This window comes from Mycteria americana, chromosome 8 (assembly GCF_035582795.1).
Source record: "Mycteria americana isolate JAX WOST 10 ecotype Jacksonville Zoo and Gardens chromosome 8, USCA_MyAme_1.0, whole genome shotgun sequence".
Lineage (NCBI taxonomy): Eukaryota > Metazoa > Chordata > Aves > Ciconiiformes > Ciconiidae > Mycteria > Mycteria americana.
Window position 1 is genome coordinate 26,898,329 of NC_134372.1, and position 19,006 is coordinate 26,917,334.

The 19,006-nt window shown below is 51.9% G+C and overlaps 2 protein-coding genes across 2 annotated transcripts; both read left to right on the plus strand.

Moving 5' to 3' along the window:
- The first annotated feature begins 2,764 nt into the window (after positions 1 to 2,764).
- On the plus strand, positions 2,765 to 3,822 carry LOC142413422 (C-C motif chemokine 5-like). The gene is made up of 3 exons (XM_075509549.1): positions 2,765 to 2,831; positions 3,219 to 3,330; positions 3,717 to 3,822. Exons 1-3 carry the CDS (start codon positions 2,765 to 2,767, stop codon positions 3,820 to 3,822), a joined length of 285 nt encoding a protein of 94 aa, XP_075365664.1.
- Positions 3,823 to 9,403: 5,581 nt separating this feature from the next.
- On the plus strand, positions 9,404 to 10,828 carry LOC142413380 (C-C motif chemokine 3-like). The gene is made up of 3 exons (XM_075509475.1): positions 9,404 to 9,595; positions 10,243 to 10,348; positions 10,738 to 10,828. The coding sequence occupies exons 1-3, from the start codon at positions 9,529 to 9,531 to the stop codon at positions 10,826 to 10,828; spliced, it is 264 nt and encodes an 87-aa protein (XP_075365590.1). The 5' UTR covers positions 9,404 to 9,528.
- Positions 10,829 to 19,006: the final 8,178 nt, after the last annotated feature.

Genomic DNA, 19,006 nt, shown 5'->3' on the forward strand with positions numbered 1-19,006 from the left:
TCCTCTCTGTTATGGGTAGAGGGTGGGCAAGGGAGGACTGTGAACATGTCACTGTAAGGGCTGCTCTTGTAGCTGAAGTCCCCCTTGGGTAAACACAGAGGTTGTCAGGACTCTCCAGGGTCACACCTCTTCAGTGACCATCTCAGGTGATGGAGGAGGCTTCATTTCTGAAGCACCCTTTAAGTCTGCCAGGTGAGCTACAAGGCCATGAAGCAAATAATTTAAAAAAATAATAGAAAGAAGCCTTTCCCTTCCCAAAAAGTAAAAGAATAAACACCAAAGGGTCTCCAGGGAGGTGTGAATTGTCTGGCTGCAGTAGTGATGGCTTGAAAACCTGAGAAAGGGGAAGCAGAGCATCCCAGGCCAGATCTTCTGCCAGATAAGCAAGCACAACTCTGCAGAAGCAGGCCCTCACTAGTATTTTTACTTCTCAAGGTCCTCTCCATCCAGAGCAGTCTCCTCTCTCTTCCCTGACCCTGGCTGCTGGCTGCCCCTGTACTTGTTCAGCCACCAGCACTATGTGCTGCCCTGGCTGCCCACCCAAAGCATCCCCCATAGCTGAGGAGTGGTCGGCCCAGGCCACAGGGAGACATGCCGTGAGCTTGCAGCAAGACCATGCCTCTCCATCCCCAAAATCCTTCTCCATTGATCAGGGTCCAGCCCTTGGAATGGTGGCTTTGCCCCAGGCGTGGTTAGGGCAGGCTGTGTGATCCCTTGGTCTGTGGCTGCAGGGGAGCCTGCATTCCCCACCAGCTTGAGGACACCTGCCATGGGTATGACAGCATCATGCCACCTGCGCTTGATGGCCCTACTCCTGTGCATACCACAGGCAAGACAAAAATGCATTGGGAGCAGCAATATGGCCGATGTTCCCAGCTCGGCATTGCCAGTTTGGTTGCAGCTCGCAGAGTGTCGTGGTCTCCAAAAGGCTGCCTCCTGGGACAGTCTCCATGGGATGGAAGGCTACTCTGGTCCCAGCAGCTGTGGCCCAGGTTTGGGGAGAAGCTCCTGGAGAGGCACGTGAGTCTGCAAGAAGAGAGCTTGGGGCAGAGCAGTGGTGGGGAGGTGGCTGAGAAGGGAAGGGAGCACCTGCAAAGCTGTGGGAGAAAGGAGAGATGCTTTTGAGGATCAGCAGGAAGGCATGAGGTGTTTATTACAGTCCAGGGAGACATTAAGTCACTGGGTTGAACACATGCAGGAAGGAATGGCATTTGTCCTTAGGGGTTGTGGGGCCTGTTTAGAAATGCTTTATTGTTAGTCCTCTGGCGGCTACACAGCATGGGTGGCCTCATGCCAGCTCCTTCTGGGCCAAGTCATGCTTTTGAGACATAGGGACTCCACCTTTCCACAGGAGCTGAGCCAAAGCACAGCAGCTACAGGGGTCTGAGTATGTATTTTAATCATTTCTGCTATGTTGGGAAGGGCCTTGGCATACCCTGGCTGGGCTCCTTGAGCCTTCATCAGCAGATGTGTCTCCTACTGCAGCTGGGGTTGAGGAGACCTGGGCATGACCAGAGCAGTTCTCAGCATTGGGTGGTTTTCCCCCAAGTTTTTTAAAAGGCACCCAGGGATGACACAGTCCCAGGCATAATGTCCTGCTCCAAAGAGGCAGTGGGTGGCTGGGGGGGTGCCGATGTGAAGAATGGCTTGAGGTGGCCCCTTGGGTAGCTCACAGTGGATAACAGGGGACCATGGTGCCCCGGGGATGTGCATGGGACCCTGCTGCTCCATGCATCCACTTACAGCCTGGGAAAAAGAGGGAATGGGGAAATAAGCTTCAGACCAGGGGCTGTGCATGACTGGCAAGGACCCGCAGAAGGGTCTGGTGGTCTGAGTGTCTAGGTGAGGAAAGGGGAGTTGAGCACAGTGGGGACAAGCTGTCCCAGTTTAACACAGAGAGGCTGACACCCTTTCTGCAAATCTCTGCAGGATCTGGGAGGCTTCAAGGCTGTGACGGGAGGAAGATGTTGGAAAAACCCCCAAGAACTTTGAACACCAACTTTTCCTTCCACTTCCCTCAGCCTGATTCAGCCTCCTGCCCTGCCCTGAAGCCAAGGGGCTAAGCCAGCCTCATCTGCAAGGGAGGGCTCAGCTGCACCCCCTTCTCCTTTCACCCCACGCTTTCCAGCTATAAACAGGGATTTTTGGTGGAACACTTGTGTTCCTCTCCATAGGAACAGCATGGAATGTGATGCAATTTCTGGCAGTATTTGACACCTTACAGCTTTCGAGCCACAGAGGGCTGGTGGCAGCAGCGGTCACCATGTTTCTGCTTAATGCTCCCCTCGGAATTCACAAGCCATCCAACCGTCTTCAGCACATTTATGTTGGCTCTTGGGCTGGAAAGTGACTTTGCATGGAAAGCTAGGCTTTGCCTTTCCTATCGCTGCAAATCCCTTCTCTGTGGGTTTGGGAGCCCTCGAGTTTATGCCTCCGCAGAGGAGGATTTCACTTCCCTCGTGGACCCTGCGGCTTTCCCACAGACCCGTCTCGATGAACGCAGAAGTTGCCGAAGTCTGTTCAGTCTTTCTAGGTATCGTCTTGGTTGGTAACCCTGAAGATCCCATGTGACATGGAAATCCCCTCAGCCAAAGAAAACATACAGGGATTTCACTTGAATTTGGTCAAAATTCTTTGGAAAAGGGCTAACTTGGGGAGGGGGTGGAGAGGATAAATTGCAGCACCTCCTTGCCTGAGTTTACAGTTGAGCTCCTCTGAAGAGGCAGAGCAGCACCCCGCAAGGAAGAGCTCTCACGCAGCCACCATGTTCAGTACAAGGACGGTCCTGGTGCTCGCGATGCTCCTCACCCTCTCCCCACACTGTGATGCAGGTAAGGCACCTCATGGGCCACTGCTGCGGGTCAGGGCTCAGGGTCGTCCCTTTGGGGAGGTCAGGCAAGAAACCCCAGTGTGGAGCGGGGACGGTGCTGCTGGCAGGAGGAGCAATCCCCTGGTCGGGGCAGGGCTGCACATCCCAGGGTGCAGGGAAAGATGGAGACTGCTCCCAGGACTGGGTGGCTTCAGCAAAGCTGGCTACAGGGCTGTTGGTGCTGGATGATAACCTGGAGTGTCCTCCTGCCCCGGAAAGGAAGGAGGACACCTGGGGCTCCTCATGGCAGCATCTGCAGAACTTGGGGGATGTTGTGTGCATCATGGGAGAAGGTCTTAAAGACCACTTTCCAAAGCCAGTGTTCATCATCGCTCTTTGTTTTCTCCAGCCCCTTACACACCGTCTGAGTGCTGCTTCAGTTACGTAAAGTCCCCTCTCCGGCTGGCTAACCTGAAGGGTTTCTACACAACTCCCAAGGAGTGTTTTTCCCCAGCAATTGTGTAAGTCCTGGTAATTTTCCCACCGCTCTGCTGTCTCCTGGGCCGCCATGGGTTCAGTTCATCCATACCACCTGGGGACAGGACTGGGCCACGTCTGTGTGGCCTCCATGGGTGGCTGTCTTCCAGCATGAAGAGGGGAGGACATGACTGTCTGGCCACTTCTACAGAGTTAAGGACACAAGTCCTAACAGCAGCTCCTGAAGGCTCTGCAGAGGCTCTAGAGGCATTGGGCTGCAGAATGAGCTGCTTGTAGGACACCAAGTACCAAGGGGCAGCATGCAGGGCCAAAGGGAAAGGAGAAGGAGTGCAGGGAAGGGAGGATGGCATGGACAAGAGTGGGATTATAGCTGCCATTTCTCACTAAGCTTCACCTTTCATCTCGGCAGGTTTGAGACCAGCAACGGGACCAAGCTCTGTGCAAAACCAGACATGATTTGGGTGGAGAAAGCAGTTGAGGGGCTTCAAAAAAGGAAAGGACTCCATGCCCCCTGATGTAGAGCAGGTGCCCTGGTTCAGGCTACCCAACATCCTGGTGGGAAGGAAGGTTTATAATCATTCTCCTGGAAAGGCCTGCAGAGGTCCCCAATGCTGAGGGATGGCACTGACTCCCCAGAGCCCTGTGCTACATCGACCAGCTGGGCACCAGCTCCTGGGGTGCTGCTGGCCCTGCCAGTACTGAGCACAGCCCAGTACTGTGCCCACTGAGCACAGCCACAAAAATAAAGGTTTACTTCATGTGGTATTGGAGAGTGGTGTCCTTTCTTCTCGCAGCCCCAGCAACTGTGCTGCTGCCAGCTGGTTGAGGCATGGAGCCAGCCGAGGGGCTGGGGTGGGATGGGGGCTCTTCCCACTGCCACCTGAAACCTCATGGTTCTCACTGGGTCAGGCAGGGAGGGGGATGGGAGGGTGCTGCATGGACTCTCTGGGCATTTGGGTACTCGCTTCAAGGGGGACCCAAAAGGGGCTGAAGGCTTCTCTGAGGGCTTTTAGGTGCAAAACTGCCATCGGTTTTGGGCTTAGAGCTTTCAACTTGTCCCTTGCATTGCCCCATGCATGCCATGCATGAGCACAGCCTGGCTGCCCCATCTTCCCCAGGACTTTAGTGTATCTATCTGAGCTGTGCTGCAGAGGAAGGATTTCTCTGCAGAGCTCCCTGAGCAGGTAGAACAGACGGGTGATGCTGAAGCAGACAAGGGATTCACCCACATACAGCTGTGGAAATCCCCTCCGTGGCAGGGGCCACGGGGAGCTCACCAGTGATCGCTGCCAGGGTTTTGGGATGGGGAGGAGAATTGAAAGGGCAAAAGTGAAGAAAACTCATGGGTTGAGATACAGACAGTTTAATAGGTAAAGCAAAAACTGCACTCAAGCAAAGCAAAAATAAGGGATTCATTCACTCCTTCTCACCAGTGGGCAGGTGTTCATCCTTTGCCAGCAGAGCAGGGCTCCATCATGCGTAACAGTGACTTGGGAAGACAAATGCTATAACTGCGAATGTCCCCCCACTTCCTCCTTCTTTCCCTGAGACAGTTTAATAAGGGGGAAAAAAGTAAAACCAACAAACCAAAAAAAGAAAACCACCAAAACCCCCTCCCCAGGTGATGCAAAGCCATCACTCACCACCAGCCAGACGATGCCCAGCCAGTCCCTGAGCAACAGCCACCCTGGCAGCTCCTCTGCCAGCTCTCCCAGCTCCTGTGGAATGGGATTTTGGCTGCAGCACCTTCACGGATGCTTTCACGGCAGAGGCAAAACCCATCCAGTGGTGAGGGATGACCCTGACACATTGTGGGTCTGGGAACCAGAGGTCTCATGAGCACCAAGAGGCAGGTGGAGATAGCTGGGGGTGCTTCAGTCTGAGGAAGTGTTTTAAACTGTTGCCTTTACTCTTCAGGAGCCTTCAGGCCATGGAGACACCCTGTTTGCTTGGTCTTGGTGCCCTCTCCTGACAGCTGTGGCATGGATGCAGCACAGACCCCAGGGATCCAGCTGGATGGGGAGGTCCAGCCTGGCAGGTGTTCATCCTTTGCCAGCAGAGCAGGGCAGTGAGCTGGCAAAGGGAGTGAGCGCAGCGTGCTCGAGAGCCCAGAGCCAAGCAAGGAGGAGCATCCCATCACCTGGAGGAGTAACTGTCGGGTCCGAGTGGGGCCTCACATCCGTCCTGGTCCTTAATCTGCCTTCCCCAACGTCAGCTCCCGGCAGAGACCTGCCAGCACAGAACCAGCATTACTGTGACCTTGGCCCCAGCTGAGCCCATCGAGAGGCCTCTTGCCTTGTCCCGCGGTGCATGTGGGTCCCACCAGCCCCTGCCCCATGGTGCATGTGGGTCCTTGCCAGCTCCTGGGCCAGGGGCCATCCTGCTGAGAAGGAGCAGGTCCCTGCAGGACCTTGCCCTGCCAGGCTCCCCAGGAAGGGCTGGCCCAGAGCATCCCTCCTACCCATTGGCATGTGCTGGAGGTGCTGTGCTAGCAGTGCAGGGTGGTCCAGGAGCAGGAGAAAGCTGGGGCCAAGGAATAAGAGGCTGCTGCTGCCCCTGAGCAGGGGCAGCCAGCTGTTGGGTGCCAGCCCCATGGCATCCAGCACGGTGGGGCCGGGACCAAGAGCTTGGGCCATCCTTTGGAGCTGCCTTCTCCAACCAGAGCAATCCTCTGCGGCTGCTGTCACATGGGGACGGGGACAGGACTGGGGCTGTGAGACAACTGCCAGCGCTGTGACACCATCACATGCATCAGAAATCCCCGGCAGAGGGTCCAGACCCAGGACCGAAGGGCACCTGGCTGGGCAGCGGTTGTGGGTCCTATGGGCAGGTCTGGGTAACCTGGGACCTGCTGTCCTGGGAGAGCCCTGCACAGCTGTCAGGAGAGGGCATCAAGACCAAGCAAACAGAGTGTCTCCATGGTCTGAAGGCTCCTGAAGAGTAAAGGCAAAGTTTAAAAGGCTTTAAAAGGCTTCCTCAAGCTGAAGCACCTGCTGGTGCACCCCAGAGATCTCCACCTGCCTCTTGGTGCCCATGAGACCTCAGGTTCCCAGATTCACAGTTAACACACCAGCCCCACAGATACCCCACCTCTTATCCCCTCCAAGCAGGGTCCATGGAACCAGAGAATGGACATGGCAGGGAAACTTGGGACCCCAGGGCAGCCTTTATACTTGTATATTAAAAAGTTGGTTTTCTTCTGCTTTAATTTCTTTTTCTTTCCCGTGCTTTTGCATTGCTATCAGCTTTATCTCTTGCTGACTAATTGCCCGCTGCCTAGACACATAATCTCAGCACAACCAGTAATTAATTGAACAGACACATAGGTTACTATTATAGCCATTAGCCCTATACATACAGATTTGAACAAAGTTTTAAGTACATTTCCAAACCATCCACCAATGTCTGGTGTCCAGCCCCACCTGTCAAAAGGGGGTTTTGGTTTTGGGGTTTTTTTTTTTCATTTTATGAAAAGCCTTTAGGTGGTTTTGGATTATCATTACATCTGTTTCTATTCTTTTGCCTTGGTCTACACAGAAACAACAATTGCTGTTAATGAGAACACAAACCCCTCCTTTGGCCTCTAATAGAACATCTAATGCTAATTGGTTTTGTATCACCATTTGACATCTAGATTTGACCTCTGTTTGTAAGGTCTTTTTGCTATTTACCATAGCATTTGCAATACTATTTCCCTCGATGCATTTACTATCACCTTTTCCAATTCTATTATTCCTAGCTATGGCAAGAAGGCTCTGGTGAATTTATGAAAGTCGGTTATTGTTATAGTTTTGCCTTTGCCTTTTTGGCCATGGTTGATGGTGATGAAGGCTTCCTCCAGAGAGGATTTTGGTGGCGTCAGTGTCAGGGACCAGTGTCCCCAGTGTGCAAGTCCCTTATGCTCTTCCATTTTCTTTGACATTTGTCATATGCAGAAGATTCACATACCTTGTTAAACTATTAATTTTTATGATTAACCACTCAAAACCCAAAACACTGTACGAGTCAGAGAATATTTCCCATCTCTACATTGGTTTTTTTGTCTGTGCCTACCCATTTTAATTTCTAAAGTAGGGTTTTTCCTCAGTCAGAAATTTGTATTCAACTATAAATTGTAGTGAGGTTGCAGTTGGTCTGGACACCAATAAAAACATGTGCACAGCCTGTCCCTCCTTTTCTCTCCACACAGATGGCTGCTTGCCTTTGCATTTGCCTAACCAGGAACATCTGGGGGAGCAGCCCTGGAGCTCCACACCTGGAGAAGAGGCTGTGCCACTGGTGGAGATGGCCCAGGAGATTGCCAGGAGCACCCTGGGCATGGCAGTTTTGAAGGGGCTGGAGAAGACTAAAGCCAAGCCCAAAGGTCCACTGCTGGGCCAGGGACAGAAAGGAAAGGGACAGAAAGGTCCTCCAGAGACCCTCATGGGGCCTCTCCAGGCCTTCAAATACCCCACATGCACTGATTTGCTTTATGAAGAGCAGATAGTGGAGGCATCTACTAATGCTTCTGATGGGACTGGGGACAGGATTAATTAGCTAGGGGAAAGGAGGAGCGACTGCGTGCCTCAGACAAGCCTGAAAAGGAAGCTCAGAGCTTGGCACATGAGGTTTTCTGTGTGAGATGTTGGCTGGAAAAAGCCATTAGCTCAGTTCTCCCTTAATTACAGCCCTTCACTTTTAACCAACGTCTAGGAAATGGTGTGACCCTGGTGGCTTGTTTGGCTCAAGGGTCTGTACATCGGGGACATGGTAGGAGCTGCAAAAGGGAAGGTGGGAGAGCCGGGGGGGGGATGCAGAGGCTAGAAGGGGGCTCAGGGTCTGTGTATTGGGTGTTTTCTTCCTGCAGTGCCCTTTCCTGGGGAAAGTGGCATTAGAAACCAGCGGTGCTGTGCTCAGCTCTCTGCATGGCCACCCTGCCACCGTGCCAGGCCACCAGACCCAATGTCCTGCAGACCACATCTTCCAAACCAGAGCTGTCAGCACATTTGTTTCCTTCTCCTTTCTTCTTCCAGAGAAGTCATGCAAACATGAGATAATTTTCAAGGAAGTCTGTTTCCACCTTTCTTCTCCTCCGAAAAGCCCTGGCTTGCCTCATCCCCAAGCCACAGCCAGGTCCCCTCCCATGCTTCCACTCACTGTCATCCCACGTGGGTTCCCACCAGGTCTTCACCCCCTCCTTGCACGCAGACCACAGCTGCATCTCACCTTCCTGGGGAGCAGATCTCTGCATGGAAGCTGGGCTGATGTCCACCAGTGCTCCACGGTGCTGCTGTCAGGGTCTATGCCACCTGCCCCTGCTGCCCTCAGGGTCCTCTCTGGGGTCTGAGATGACTCTCTTGGGGTTGTGGTAGGGTTTGTCCCATCTCCCTGCAGAAATGACCTGTCTGTGCACTGAGGAGCACAAGCGTCCATCCCTCTGCCCCTCTCATTTCGATCCCATCGCTGGTGTGGGAGGCAGAGGCCATGGTTGGGCTCAGACTTGGGATCAGACCCAGACTCACCTCAGATGCCCCACTACCGTTGCCCCATTTCTTCCTCTTCTATAAAGTCTCCTGAACCCACCAAAGGCATCTCTGCCACCCCCTGCTCTGGGGTCCCTCATAGTTCAGTCCAGTGTGGCTTTTTCTGCCTGACAACATCCCATCCCATCCCATCCCATCCCATCCCATCCCATCCCGAGTGCTTATGTGCCTAACCCAGTGCCTTTGGTATGGCCAGGGTGGCTGGGGAGGCCAGTTTGGGGGGGGACTCATTAGTCACTTGCCTTTGATGACTCAGGCAAACCAGCTAAACCCATCCATGACCTGTTCTTGCTCAGAGACTTTGGGTTGTCTCTCCTGTTAGAAATGAACAGGCAAGCATTAGACTTGATGTCTTGCCTTCTCAGAAAGTTGGTTTTAATCTGCTTTCCTGGGTAAATTTCAGTTCCCCTAAAGCCTCCTGGAAGCCACTCGCAGCCTCGCGGCTCTTCCGCAGAAAGCAGAAGTGGCTGCCCCGCTCCTCGGCCTCTTCCACCTGCTGCTGGATGTGCCCCCAAAATAATGACAGAAATCCCTTTGTCCCTGGGAAGAGGCTTCTTAGAACATGTCTGAAATTTTTGGAAAAGCGGTTAAAGTGGGTGGCATGCAGAGGATAAATTACGGTGCGGCAAGAGCCAAAGCCACAGACACTGGGCAGGGAGGCACGAAGCAGGACGGAGGAAGAGCCCTCACACAGCCACCATGCTCACTGCAAGGACAGTCCTGCTGCTCATGCTGCTCCTCACCTTCTCCCTGCACCGTGCCACAGGTAAGGCACCTCATGGGTCACCGCTGCAGGTCGGGGCTTGGGGTCCCCACTGGGGACGTCCTGTTGGGGAGGTCAAGCAAGAAACCCCAGTGGGGAGCGGGGACAGTGCTGCTGGCAGGAGGAGCAGGGCAGCATGTCCCAGGGTGCAGGGAAGGATGGAGAGGGTGCTGGGTGGCATCAGCAAAGCTGGCCCTGGGGAGATGCTGCAGGAGCTCGGAGGAGACTCTGGCAGCTGTTCCCCAAGTCTCAGACCTGATAAGCAAGCGGTTGGAGGGGGGGGCATGTGCAGCTGTTTGGAGCCTCCCAAAACACCTTGCAAGTTGTGCCCCTGCCTTGGAAACCCCCAAAACCTTGTCCCCAAACTGAGCATCCCGACCTCACCATGCACTTTGGCAGCTGCAGCAATACAGGCTGTGGGATGCCAGGTCCCATGCCATTCCCCTCCTCACTGCTGTCCACATTTCCCAGTCCTGTGCTTGCTGCCATGAAGAGAAAAAAATCCCTGCCACAGGATGCTGTGGGAGCTGCTGAGAAGCTCCACGGCATCCATCCTGTGTTCGATATCCTGCGGTGTCATTGTCTGGCAATGCAATTAGTTGCAAAATGCTGCCAAGGGTGCTCACAATGTCTCTCCGTTCCCTTCACAGCCCACTTCACGCCCACCGAATGCTGCTTCAGGTATGCACAGAAGCCCATCCGACACGTGCAGAGTTTCTATGAGACGCCCAGCGACTGCTCCTTGCCTGCAGTTGTGTGAGTACCCCTGGGGTTTGCCTCCCACCCCTGGCATGGCATCATGGTTGGGAGCTAGAGCAGCTCCCCCCATCCCGTCCTGCCCCGCAGACAGCCCAGTCCCAGCTGGGAGCACGTGCCTGGGGGTGGGGGGGAGGAGGCTGTGGCAGGAAAGTAGCCCTGTGGGGTGGGCAGAGGGGGGGAAAAATTAGGTTTTGGTGCTCTCTGCTAATGCCAGTGGTCTGGGAAGACTCAGACATACCATCAGCCTGAGGAGGGCATGGGCTGCTGGAGATGGCTCCGAGCCTCCATCCAGGATGGGGCTGCACAAAGGGAGGGGAGAAGTAGTGCATGGGAAGGGAATGGCTCATGGTTCATGTTTTCACTCTTTCCTCACTTTCTCACTGCAGGATTGTGGCTGCCACCGGTGCCGAGGTCTGTGCCGACCCCAAGAAGCCCTGGGTGAAGAGAGCCATGAAAACACTTCAAAGGAAAAAATGAAATACTCCTTCTGCCATCCACAGTCCTACCCGCACATCCAGTCCTCTCATCTCTGGAGGAAGCAGATGGTGCTCATGGCACTTCTCCAAAGGGTTCTGTGGCGGTGGGTGCCAGTGCCACAGGCAGAGCCAGCCTGTACCCTGGCAGGACCAGGTGTCACAGTGGCATGGGGCAGCCAGCCACAGACTCCCTCCCACCATCACTACCCTGCCAGGATGTGCCCAGTGGAGCAAATATTTATAATAAAGACTCATTTCCACAAGCTGCTCTTTGAATTTTTCCTGATTCTTCAGCCCAAGGAGCAAATCCTTCAGGCCCAGGGCATGGTGCGACTGAAAAACCCCTTTGCCATGAGCACGTGTTTCTCCAGGCTTGTGCCTGGTCACAGCGTGCTTCATTGGGAACATGATAGTGGGTCCAGGTCTTGACCCATAGGTGAAGGACCCATAAGTGAGGTTACTCTTACCATAGGTAAGGCTATACGTCCTTACAGCATGCTCTCAGCCCCATGGGCTTTGCAGGCGCTCCAAAATTAGGTGGTTGGGAGTGGAGGGTTCAGGGAAAAGATACTGATCTGCCAAACCCTTAACACCTTGTCAGCCTCCAAATATGCTGGTGGCCACTGCAAAACAAGTGAGGGACATGAAAAACAATGTCCACAGTGCCAGGAAGGTGAGGACACAACCCCCTTCAGCTGGACAGGAGAAGAGATGTCTCAGCTGCAGACCCTCTGCAGGGCTGGGGAGGGGTGGGAGCAGCGTGGGTCCCCAGCTGTGAACACCATGCTGATGGTCCATCATTTTACATGAGAGGTACAAAGTGTACATGGGAAAACCTCAGAAAGGTGAACGCAAGAAATGTGGTGTCATGGACTGATCCTCAACCTAAAGCTTCATCAGTGTTTCATGCTCACAATTAGAAAACAGGGTAGGGTTGTATTTTCTAGGATAGTGAATGTAGCAGGGGACAGCAAAAAACAATGACAAATGACATTTTTGCCCACAAATCATAAGCACCATGGGATGAAGCAGTGGTGGAAAGGAAAGCTGAAGCAGAATCAGATTTTGGGGGACAAACATCTTGTGGATTGTGCTTGGCTGTTTATAGACACAAAGTTCCAGGGTTACAGCTTCACAGCACATAACCCCGAGGGCTATGATGACCATGTTGTCTTCTGAAAGAAAAAACAGATGTGCAAGTAGCCATACAAGGTAGTAAGCTCGTGGATGGCACCCCCAGTCTGTATTTCAGAGACTCCGTAAACATTTTGCTTACTAAGCAGCCTTCCGCAATCATTCAAATTTGAGGGTTGCAAAGATTATTTCCTGCATTATTTTTAAACACCACTGAAAATCAAAATCATGTAGGCCCACAACCAGAATATTATAAGTGGACAACATGATGCTCAAGGAGAAAAAGCAATTCTTGCCATGGCACACAGCCAATCCAGAAATTTTTGACCTGCAAAAAGAGCTGTGTTGACAAGATGTGAAAGGTGTTACAAGATGCTATTGCCAACAAGAGGTGAAAATGTTGAGGAAGACCAGCAGATCATTTAGGAATATTATGGGGATGACACATCGCACCCTCTATGAGAAAGATGGTGATGAAAGTGTGGGACAAACGCCATCTGCCCATATTACAGAGCAGCCCCTGATGAAAAAAAATCATTATTATGATTTTACTAGTCTCCATCCCTTCATTAACAAAATAAAACAGTCCACTGGGCACACCAATGTTATTCCGGAGGATTTTACCACTCCGATGGCCTGTTTTAGGTGACAGGGGATGGAGTTGCAGTGATGTTCAGTACTCATCCAGACCCCAGGGACCTTCTGCTTGGGGACCACTCATGTGAGCTGATGACTGAGCTGCTGCCAGTTGGGAACGTTACTGAACTCATGGCATCAGGACTCAAGATGCAGGAGGTGGTCCATGAAAAAAGGGCACTGACTGAAAGTGTCTAGGGTCTGCCCTAGGGGTTCGATCACAAGCATGCACTGGAAGCATTGCTTTTCCACCGTTTCTGGCAGGGCTTAGCAACTGTGGGAGAAGCTGTTTTGTAAGAAGTTTTGTAGAACAGTCATCATGTGCTTTCTGCTATGCTGAGAAAATGGTATAGTGGAAATATATATAGGTGTCAGCAGAAATATATATACGTGTTGGCAGCTGCTGCATCATGAACTGCCCCTTAAATACCCTGTTATCAAAGCTGGGTAGGACTTACCCAAGTCTTAGTGATAATTGCTCGTTTCCCTCTAATAATTGCACATGAGGCAGCAATGCCTGAGCCAAGGGCCTGCCCTGACCACCAAGGGACCCGTGGAATGACAGGGACACACTTCTGCTGGCATCTGCTCACCCCTGGATGGGGAAAACTGATCCTGGCGCCAGCTCATCCTTGTTGGGGAGAACAGTCCCAGGGCTGATGTATCCCAAGTTGTAGGGCATCACTGCACTAACCACCCCACTGCCCTGTCTGACAGCTGCCTGCAGGCAGGCAGCCAGCCCTGCTCCAGCAGGGCTGGACCGCATCCAACGTCAAGAGGGGACAAAAGCTGACGCCTGTGCCAGCTCCACCACTCACCTTCCCCAGCACAACTCCAGTGAGCAGAGACTGACAAAGCACACGGCTCCACGCTAGCTCTTGCACATGGATGTGTATTTTAATAAAAATAATTCTGTCAATATACAGCAGAACGTCAATTTCTTTACCATATTTCCAGTATATTTCCATAGGCTTTTTCTCAGTTAAAATCCCTCCCTCCCCTTTTTGAAGTTTTCATGCGAAGCATCAGATAACTTAATTCACAAATACTAAGCTTAGACTGAACCAATGTGCACAATTTGTGTAATGTCCATTTAGCTGATGTTGTACCAAAGAGGAGAAACCCCCCCCAAAGGTGATGAAAAGTCTGGAGCAGCAGAGGGAGATCTGCTCTGTTGCAGCCCAACTGTGGTCGTTCCTCCAGGGCTGGTTGGAAACCTGCAAAGACCTCACACCCCATGCTCCAGCTGAGCATTTCATACCTGAGTTTTGAGCAACCAGCAGAAGAGAGTTAACTGCGTGGTGGGCAGGTCCTGGGGCTTGCACCGTTGAACAGGTTGTGTGCAAGAGCTTCACATGCCAGCAGCCTCCTTCTGCCTCCCCTGGCTGGAGAGCCATGAAGAGCATGCACAGGTAGGACTGAGAGAGACAATCCCAATCAAATGCCTGTGCAGAGTCCTTGGTCTGGAAGAGTCACCACACTTGTATTTTTAAAATTTTCTTTAAAATCCTGATCATCCCCAGAGCCGCTGCTGCTTCTCCTTTCTTCAAGTTTGAGCTTGTGAGAAGCCCAGCCTGTAAAAATCCCCTGTGCTCCCTCTCGGGGGAAGGATGCAGCTAAAGCCCTCCTGAGCAAAGGAGTCAGAGCACATGCCTGGACTCAAGTGGAGTGACCAGAGAAAAGGTGTCTGCCTGGCCAGGGGAAGTTCAACAAGGAGCAAAGGTCTGCATGGCCTCCAGGAATGTTTCTGCAGTGATGTGAGTGTATATCCCACATGGGACTCTGGTTCTTGCAAGCAGGAGAGAGTTACGCCTCCCCCTTGGAAATAAAAAAGCTGACAGGACATGTGCTCCTCAAGCCTGGATGAACACTCGGCTTGCTGGGGACTGCTACAGCTCAAGGCTGCAGGCTCTGAGCTCTAGTCTGGGATGCAGGGAGAGGGACAGACACACCACATTCACTCATCCATCACCTGCCACCTCTTGTTGAGGGGAAGGATGGTGGAGAGCAGCTAGTGCTTCCTCTGGAAGAGGCCTCCAGGCTCTCAACTGCTCCCCTTTCCTCCCCAAATCTGCTGTAGCTCCCCACACACACACACCCCGCCAACACTTCCTCCAGCTCTCTGACCTATGCGGCAGATGGGACATGGCTCACAGTATGGCTCTGAGTAAGAGCTGCTGCACTGCAGTTCCCTCCATCACTCATTCTTCTGGGGCAGAAGGGTCCCAGCAGCACACAACGCATGTTCCCTGTCATGTTCCCCTCCAGCCCTTTTGCAGAAACATCTAGGGACAGAGATGTACAGCTGGAGTCCCAACACCAGCTCTCTACAAGAGACCTACTCCCCTCCGGATCCACCACTCAAGCTGCTCTAACACAGGCAGGGTTTGAAGTATGTTGCTCCCTCTGCAAAGGGGACTCCTGGGTAGACCAGGACCACCTTTCCAAGGAATGCGTTCCTTCTCTCATGCTGTGACCAGCTTCACGGGGCCTCACTGCACCCAGGACTGAAGCGTGATGGACCTCTCCACTTGCTGCCCTGTGGGGCAGTTGAAGGCTGCACACTTGCTTCTTCATGGAAAGGATTTCCCAATACCATGTTGTGCACCATGTAGCTTCATGGCATTTACACACTGCTACGTAGCCTGGCTATCACGGTTCACCTTCTCAATCAACCCCACGATGGCAGAAGGAACTCTGAAACTTGCATCTAAGCAACACATGCTATGTGAGTATTAAGGTCCTAAGCACAGCAGCATCACAGCAATCCAACGAGGTTTGCTTTGCTGGAGAAGGAGATGGTTCATCATGCCTGATGCCTGAGGAGGAAAATGATAAATTCAATCCCCAGAGCTAGTTAGACCAGCTCTGCTTGTTCCAGTTGTTGAAGGGAGCCTCAAGAACAAAGCTATTTAAAGAATGGTAAAGATGGCTTAATAAGACTACATGAAAAATAAGGACACAGCTTGAGGACAGGTAGAGGTGTCACTGTAGAAAAACAGAAGGAATAAGGAAGCAGATGGGAAAATCCTAGGTGTACGCAACCACAAGGAACGATACCTCCCAAAAGGGCCCATTATCCACACCAGTCACAGCTGCATCTCTTGGTGTCCGAATCAAGTTGGCAGCAGCATGGCGAGCACCACCAGGATGCTGGAAATAGAAACAGGCTATAGCACCAACAATCACACATCTTCCATGTATCCCAAAGCAATGAGCTACAGTTCTGGTACACATGGGGGGAGGGGCTGGAGGGGAGGGAGAGCAGCCACTTGACAACCTCCCCCAACAGCTGGATGCCATGTACTCAGTGCTTCACTCTGGAGGTCCCTCTCCATTCTGCTGGCCATACGCAAAGGCTTAATTTCTAACCAGACTCCAAAAGAACAGCAGAAGTGCTAAAGCCAGCCCAGCTGCAGGCTGATGGGATCCTGTACGGTGACAAAAAGGGATCGTCCCACACAGATCTGCCCCTTTAGGCCAGTGCAGCAGAAGCAAGCCCAGGAAAAGCAGTTGGAGTTGCCATGTCCATGCTCGACAAACGCATTGTTGGCACAGGCTACAGACCTGACCCTGGTCCCAAAGCAGCTCCTGCAGTACCAAACACTGCAGATACCACTTCTGGAGGTCACACAAGTGGGAGAATACTGGGATTGTGGGAGGCAAAGGAGCAAGAAGGGAGACTTGGTAGCAGTGAGAAGTTTTCCCAAGACAAGCTGGCTTTGAGAGCACATCTAATGCATGGGAAATAGACTGCTGCCCTCCACATTCACAGGAGAGCTTCACTGAGAGCTCACTCAACCCTGTAAGTCTTGAATCAGCTTTTGTTAAACACCTGCTAGCATAAGATCACAGAGCAGCAAGAGGAATCGTCTGGAACAAGATGGTTCCAAAAGGAACAAGAGGAACCAAGAGGAACAAGATTTGGCTCCCCTGGTGCAGGAGAGATGTCCACAAACTGGAATGCATCCAGCAGAGGCCACTAAGATGGTCAGAGGCTGGAGTGCAAGGTGTATGAGGTGGATACACCTCCCAGAAGCACTTATCCCAGCTAGTCCAATGCCTCCAACTCCCAAAGCGATCCCTCATCTCACTCCAAAGTTCTCCCATATTACTGTAAATGTGACCGCTCTCACTCACTGCTTGTGGGGACAGCACAAACCCTTGTCCATGGTGAGAAAAGCCTGGTGATGGAACTCAGCTCCATGAAGCTCTCTCTGCAGAACCACTGAAGGACACTTTAACCAAGGCTCTAGGTCTGGAGTTCCCAAAATGTTAACAGGCAGGGCATTGGGCTCAAAACCAAAGCCCATGATGTTCACCACCCCTGAAAGGAGGTTTCCACTAGGTCCTTGTGAAATGTTATCCTTCTGAGAAGCCTTTGCTGCATTTGAGGAAGGCAGGTGGAGTGGTTGGTGTCCAGAGTACACAGCTGGAGGGTGTTTCCCACTGTGTTGATTACAGCTCTTTGGTGGTGACACTGGACTGATCAGTTGAGAGCCGAGACCCTATGATTGTGTAGACATGGCAGAGCTGGAAAAGGTGTAGTTGTTATAGCTGCAGCATTTCACAGGTCCCGGGAAGGACGCCACAGCTAGAAAGCCTCCCTTGGGGCCGTGTGGCAAGAAATGTTGCCTGTGAGCAGTGTCTGGCTGTGGTTTGGAAAACCTTCTAGGATCTGAAGTCAGCCCAGCAGAGAGCAACCTATGTGTCAACCTCATGTGATGGAAGTCCTATATTCAATGCCATCAGCGTTGTAATGCAGGGCCATAGCTGAGACCTTGTCACCCTCACCAAGAAATGGGAAGCCAGCAGTTTCTACTACGGGCTACACAATTGTTTACGTGGCTTTACTGAAGGACTCCTGGGAGAAGCGACACTGTGAGGGACTGCCCAGATGAAGCAGAGTCTCAGCTGTTCTTAGCTGAGAGGTGTTCTTAGCTCATCTGTTTCTGAGCAAAGCATGAGGCACTTGGAATAACAAATCCCAAATCACTTTTTTATAAAAGTAATTTTTAAACTGCATGAAGCCTCAGGTTAGGTGTACAACCACATTCAAAGTTAAAGACCTCAAATCAATTTAGTTCTGTTCATTTTTTAAAATGACCGCAACAATTCAAACCAAGTCTCAGCTGACAGGAACCATCAAGGAGCAGCCAGGGACACTGAAAGACCAAGGAAGGGGCTTTGAAAAATAACCTGGGAATACCAAGTCAGAAATCTCATCTAGGAATCAGTGGTAGGTTGAAGCCTATACCTCCATCACACACCGCAAACACACTTCTCTTCCCCACACTGAGTCATGACCACATTAGTCAGAATCTGAGCACAAGCAGAAACCACTATTGAAACTGCAAGAACACTTGAAATGAAAAAATCAAGCAACAGGTATGGGACAGATATGTCACAGCAGAAAAGTCTTTGCACTCCCCAAAAAACAGAATCAGGACACCAGGTACAAGAGCTAGTGAGTGCAAGAAGTGGAAGCATCACTGCTGTCTAGTCTTACAGGGATCTACTGCCACTATGTGATGCACATTGTCAGGGGCAGGAAGGGTGGCTCAGCCCTGCTACATGCAATTGATCATCATTAAGAGTGTGGCCTCTCAGCACTAACCTTGACACAAAAGCAAGATGGTTTCTACCACAGGGACAGTCTCCACGAGAAGCCAGAGAGACCATCCCATCACGCATTTCTTGGCACCAGAATAACCAGGTATCTAGGAGCATCTCTTGGGGGTTTTTTGTAGTGAAAGGGAAATCAAAACAAAAAAAATGGTCAAGGATAGTCAGCACAGCTTTGCTGAGAGACCAAGTGAGGCATTACTATGACACGTGACAAACAGACTTGGCTTAAAGGAAAAAGAAAACCGAGAAATAGATAAAGATGGCATTGCTACAAAGATAGGTCCGACTGCAGCCAGACAGCAGCAAGCTAAATGGTGACCAACAGCAGAGGAAGTCACCAAATGTGAAAGGCAAAGCCAGGTACTACAGTATTTCCAACCTAAGTACCCACAACCAGCCCATCAGTGGTGCCCTAAGCCTGGGTCTAAGAAATGGAGAGCCTGCAGAAGAATCTCTCACCAGGACAAGTTCATATGCTGCCTCAGGTTCAGCAACAGCACTGGGGCACGATGGGTTAGGCTGGGCAGCCTGGCAGGTCCGGCATCAGAGGCTCCAGAAAGGAAGCCTGCCCACTGAGTTAAAGTGTCTCTGCAATTGTAGTGAGGTAAGGACTGCAGGCTGGGGTAATATCCATCACTAGGACAACGAGCAGAGTTGAAAATCAATAGATGAGCTTTCAGGCACATGTGCTGTTCCTCGGATTTGAAACAGAAGCCCCATATTTTCAAGTTAAATTCTTCTGCTTAGTGCAGACCTCTGCTTCTGTCTGCCCAGAAGAAAG

What these genes read in the sequence shown, in the direction of transcription:
- LOC142413422 (XM_075509549.1), top strand. Translation starts at nt 2,765, where the DNA reads ATGTTCAGTACAAGGACGGTCCTGGTGCTCGCGATGCTCCTCACCCTC. An exon ending in CTCCCCACACTGTGATGCAG is followed by an intron (nt 2,832 to 3,218) that starts GTAAGGCACCTC and finishes TGTTTTCTCCAG; the next exon opens with CCCCTTACACACCGTCTGAG. An exon ending in TGTTTTTCCCCAGCAATTGT is followed by an intron (nt 3,331 to 3,716) that starts GTAAGTCCTGGT and finishes TCATCTCGGCAG; the next exon opens with GTTTGAGACCAGCAACGGGA.
- LOC142413380 (XM_075509475.1), top strand. Translation starts at nt 9,529, where the DNA reads ATGCTCACTGCAAGGACAGTCCTGCTGCTCATGCTGCTCCTCACCTTC. An exon ending in CTCCCTGCACCGTGCCACAG is followed by an intron (nt 9,596 to 10,242) that starts GTAAGGCACCTC and finishes TTCCCTTCACAG; the next exon opens with CCCACTTCACGCCCACCGAA. An exon ending in TGCTCCTTGCCTGCAGTTGT is followed by an intron (nt 10,349 to 10,737) that starts GTGAGTACCCCT and finishes TTCTCACTGCAG; the next exon opens with GATTGTGGCTGCCACCGGTG.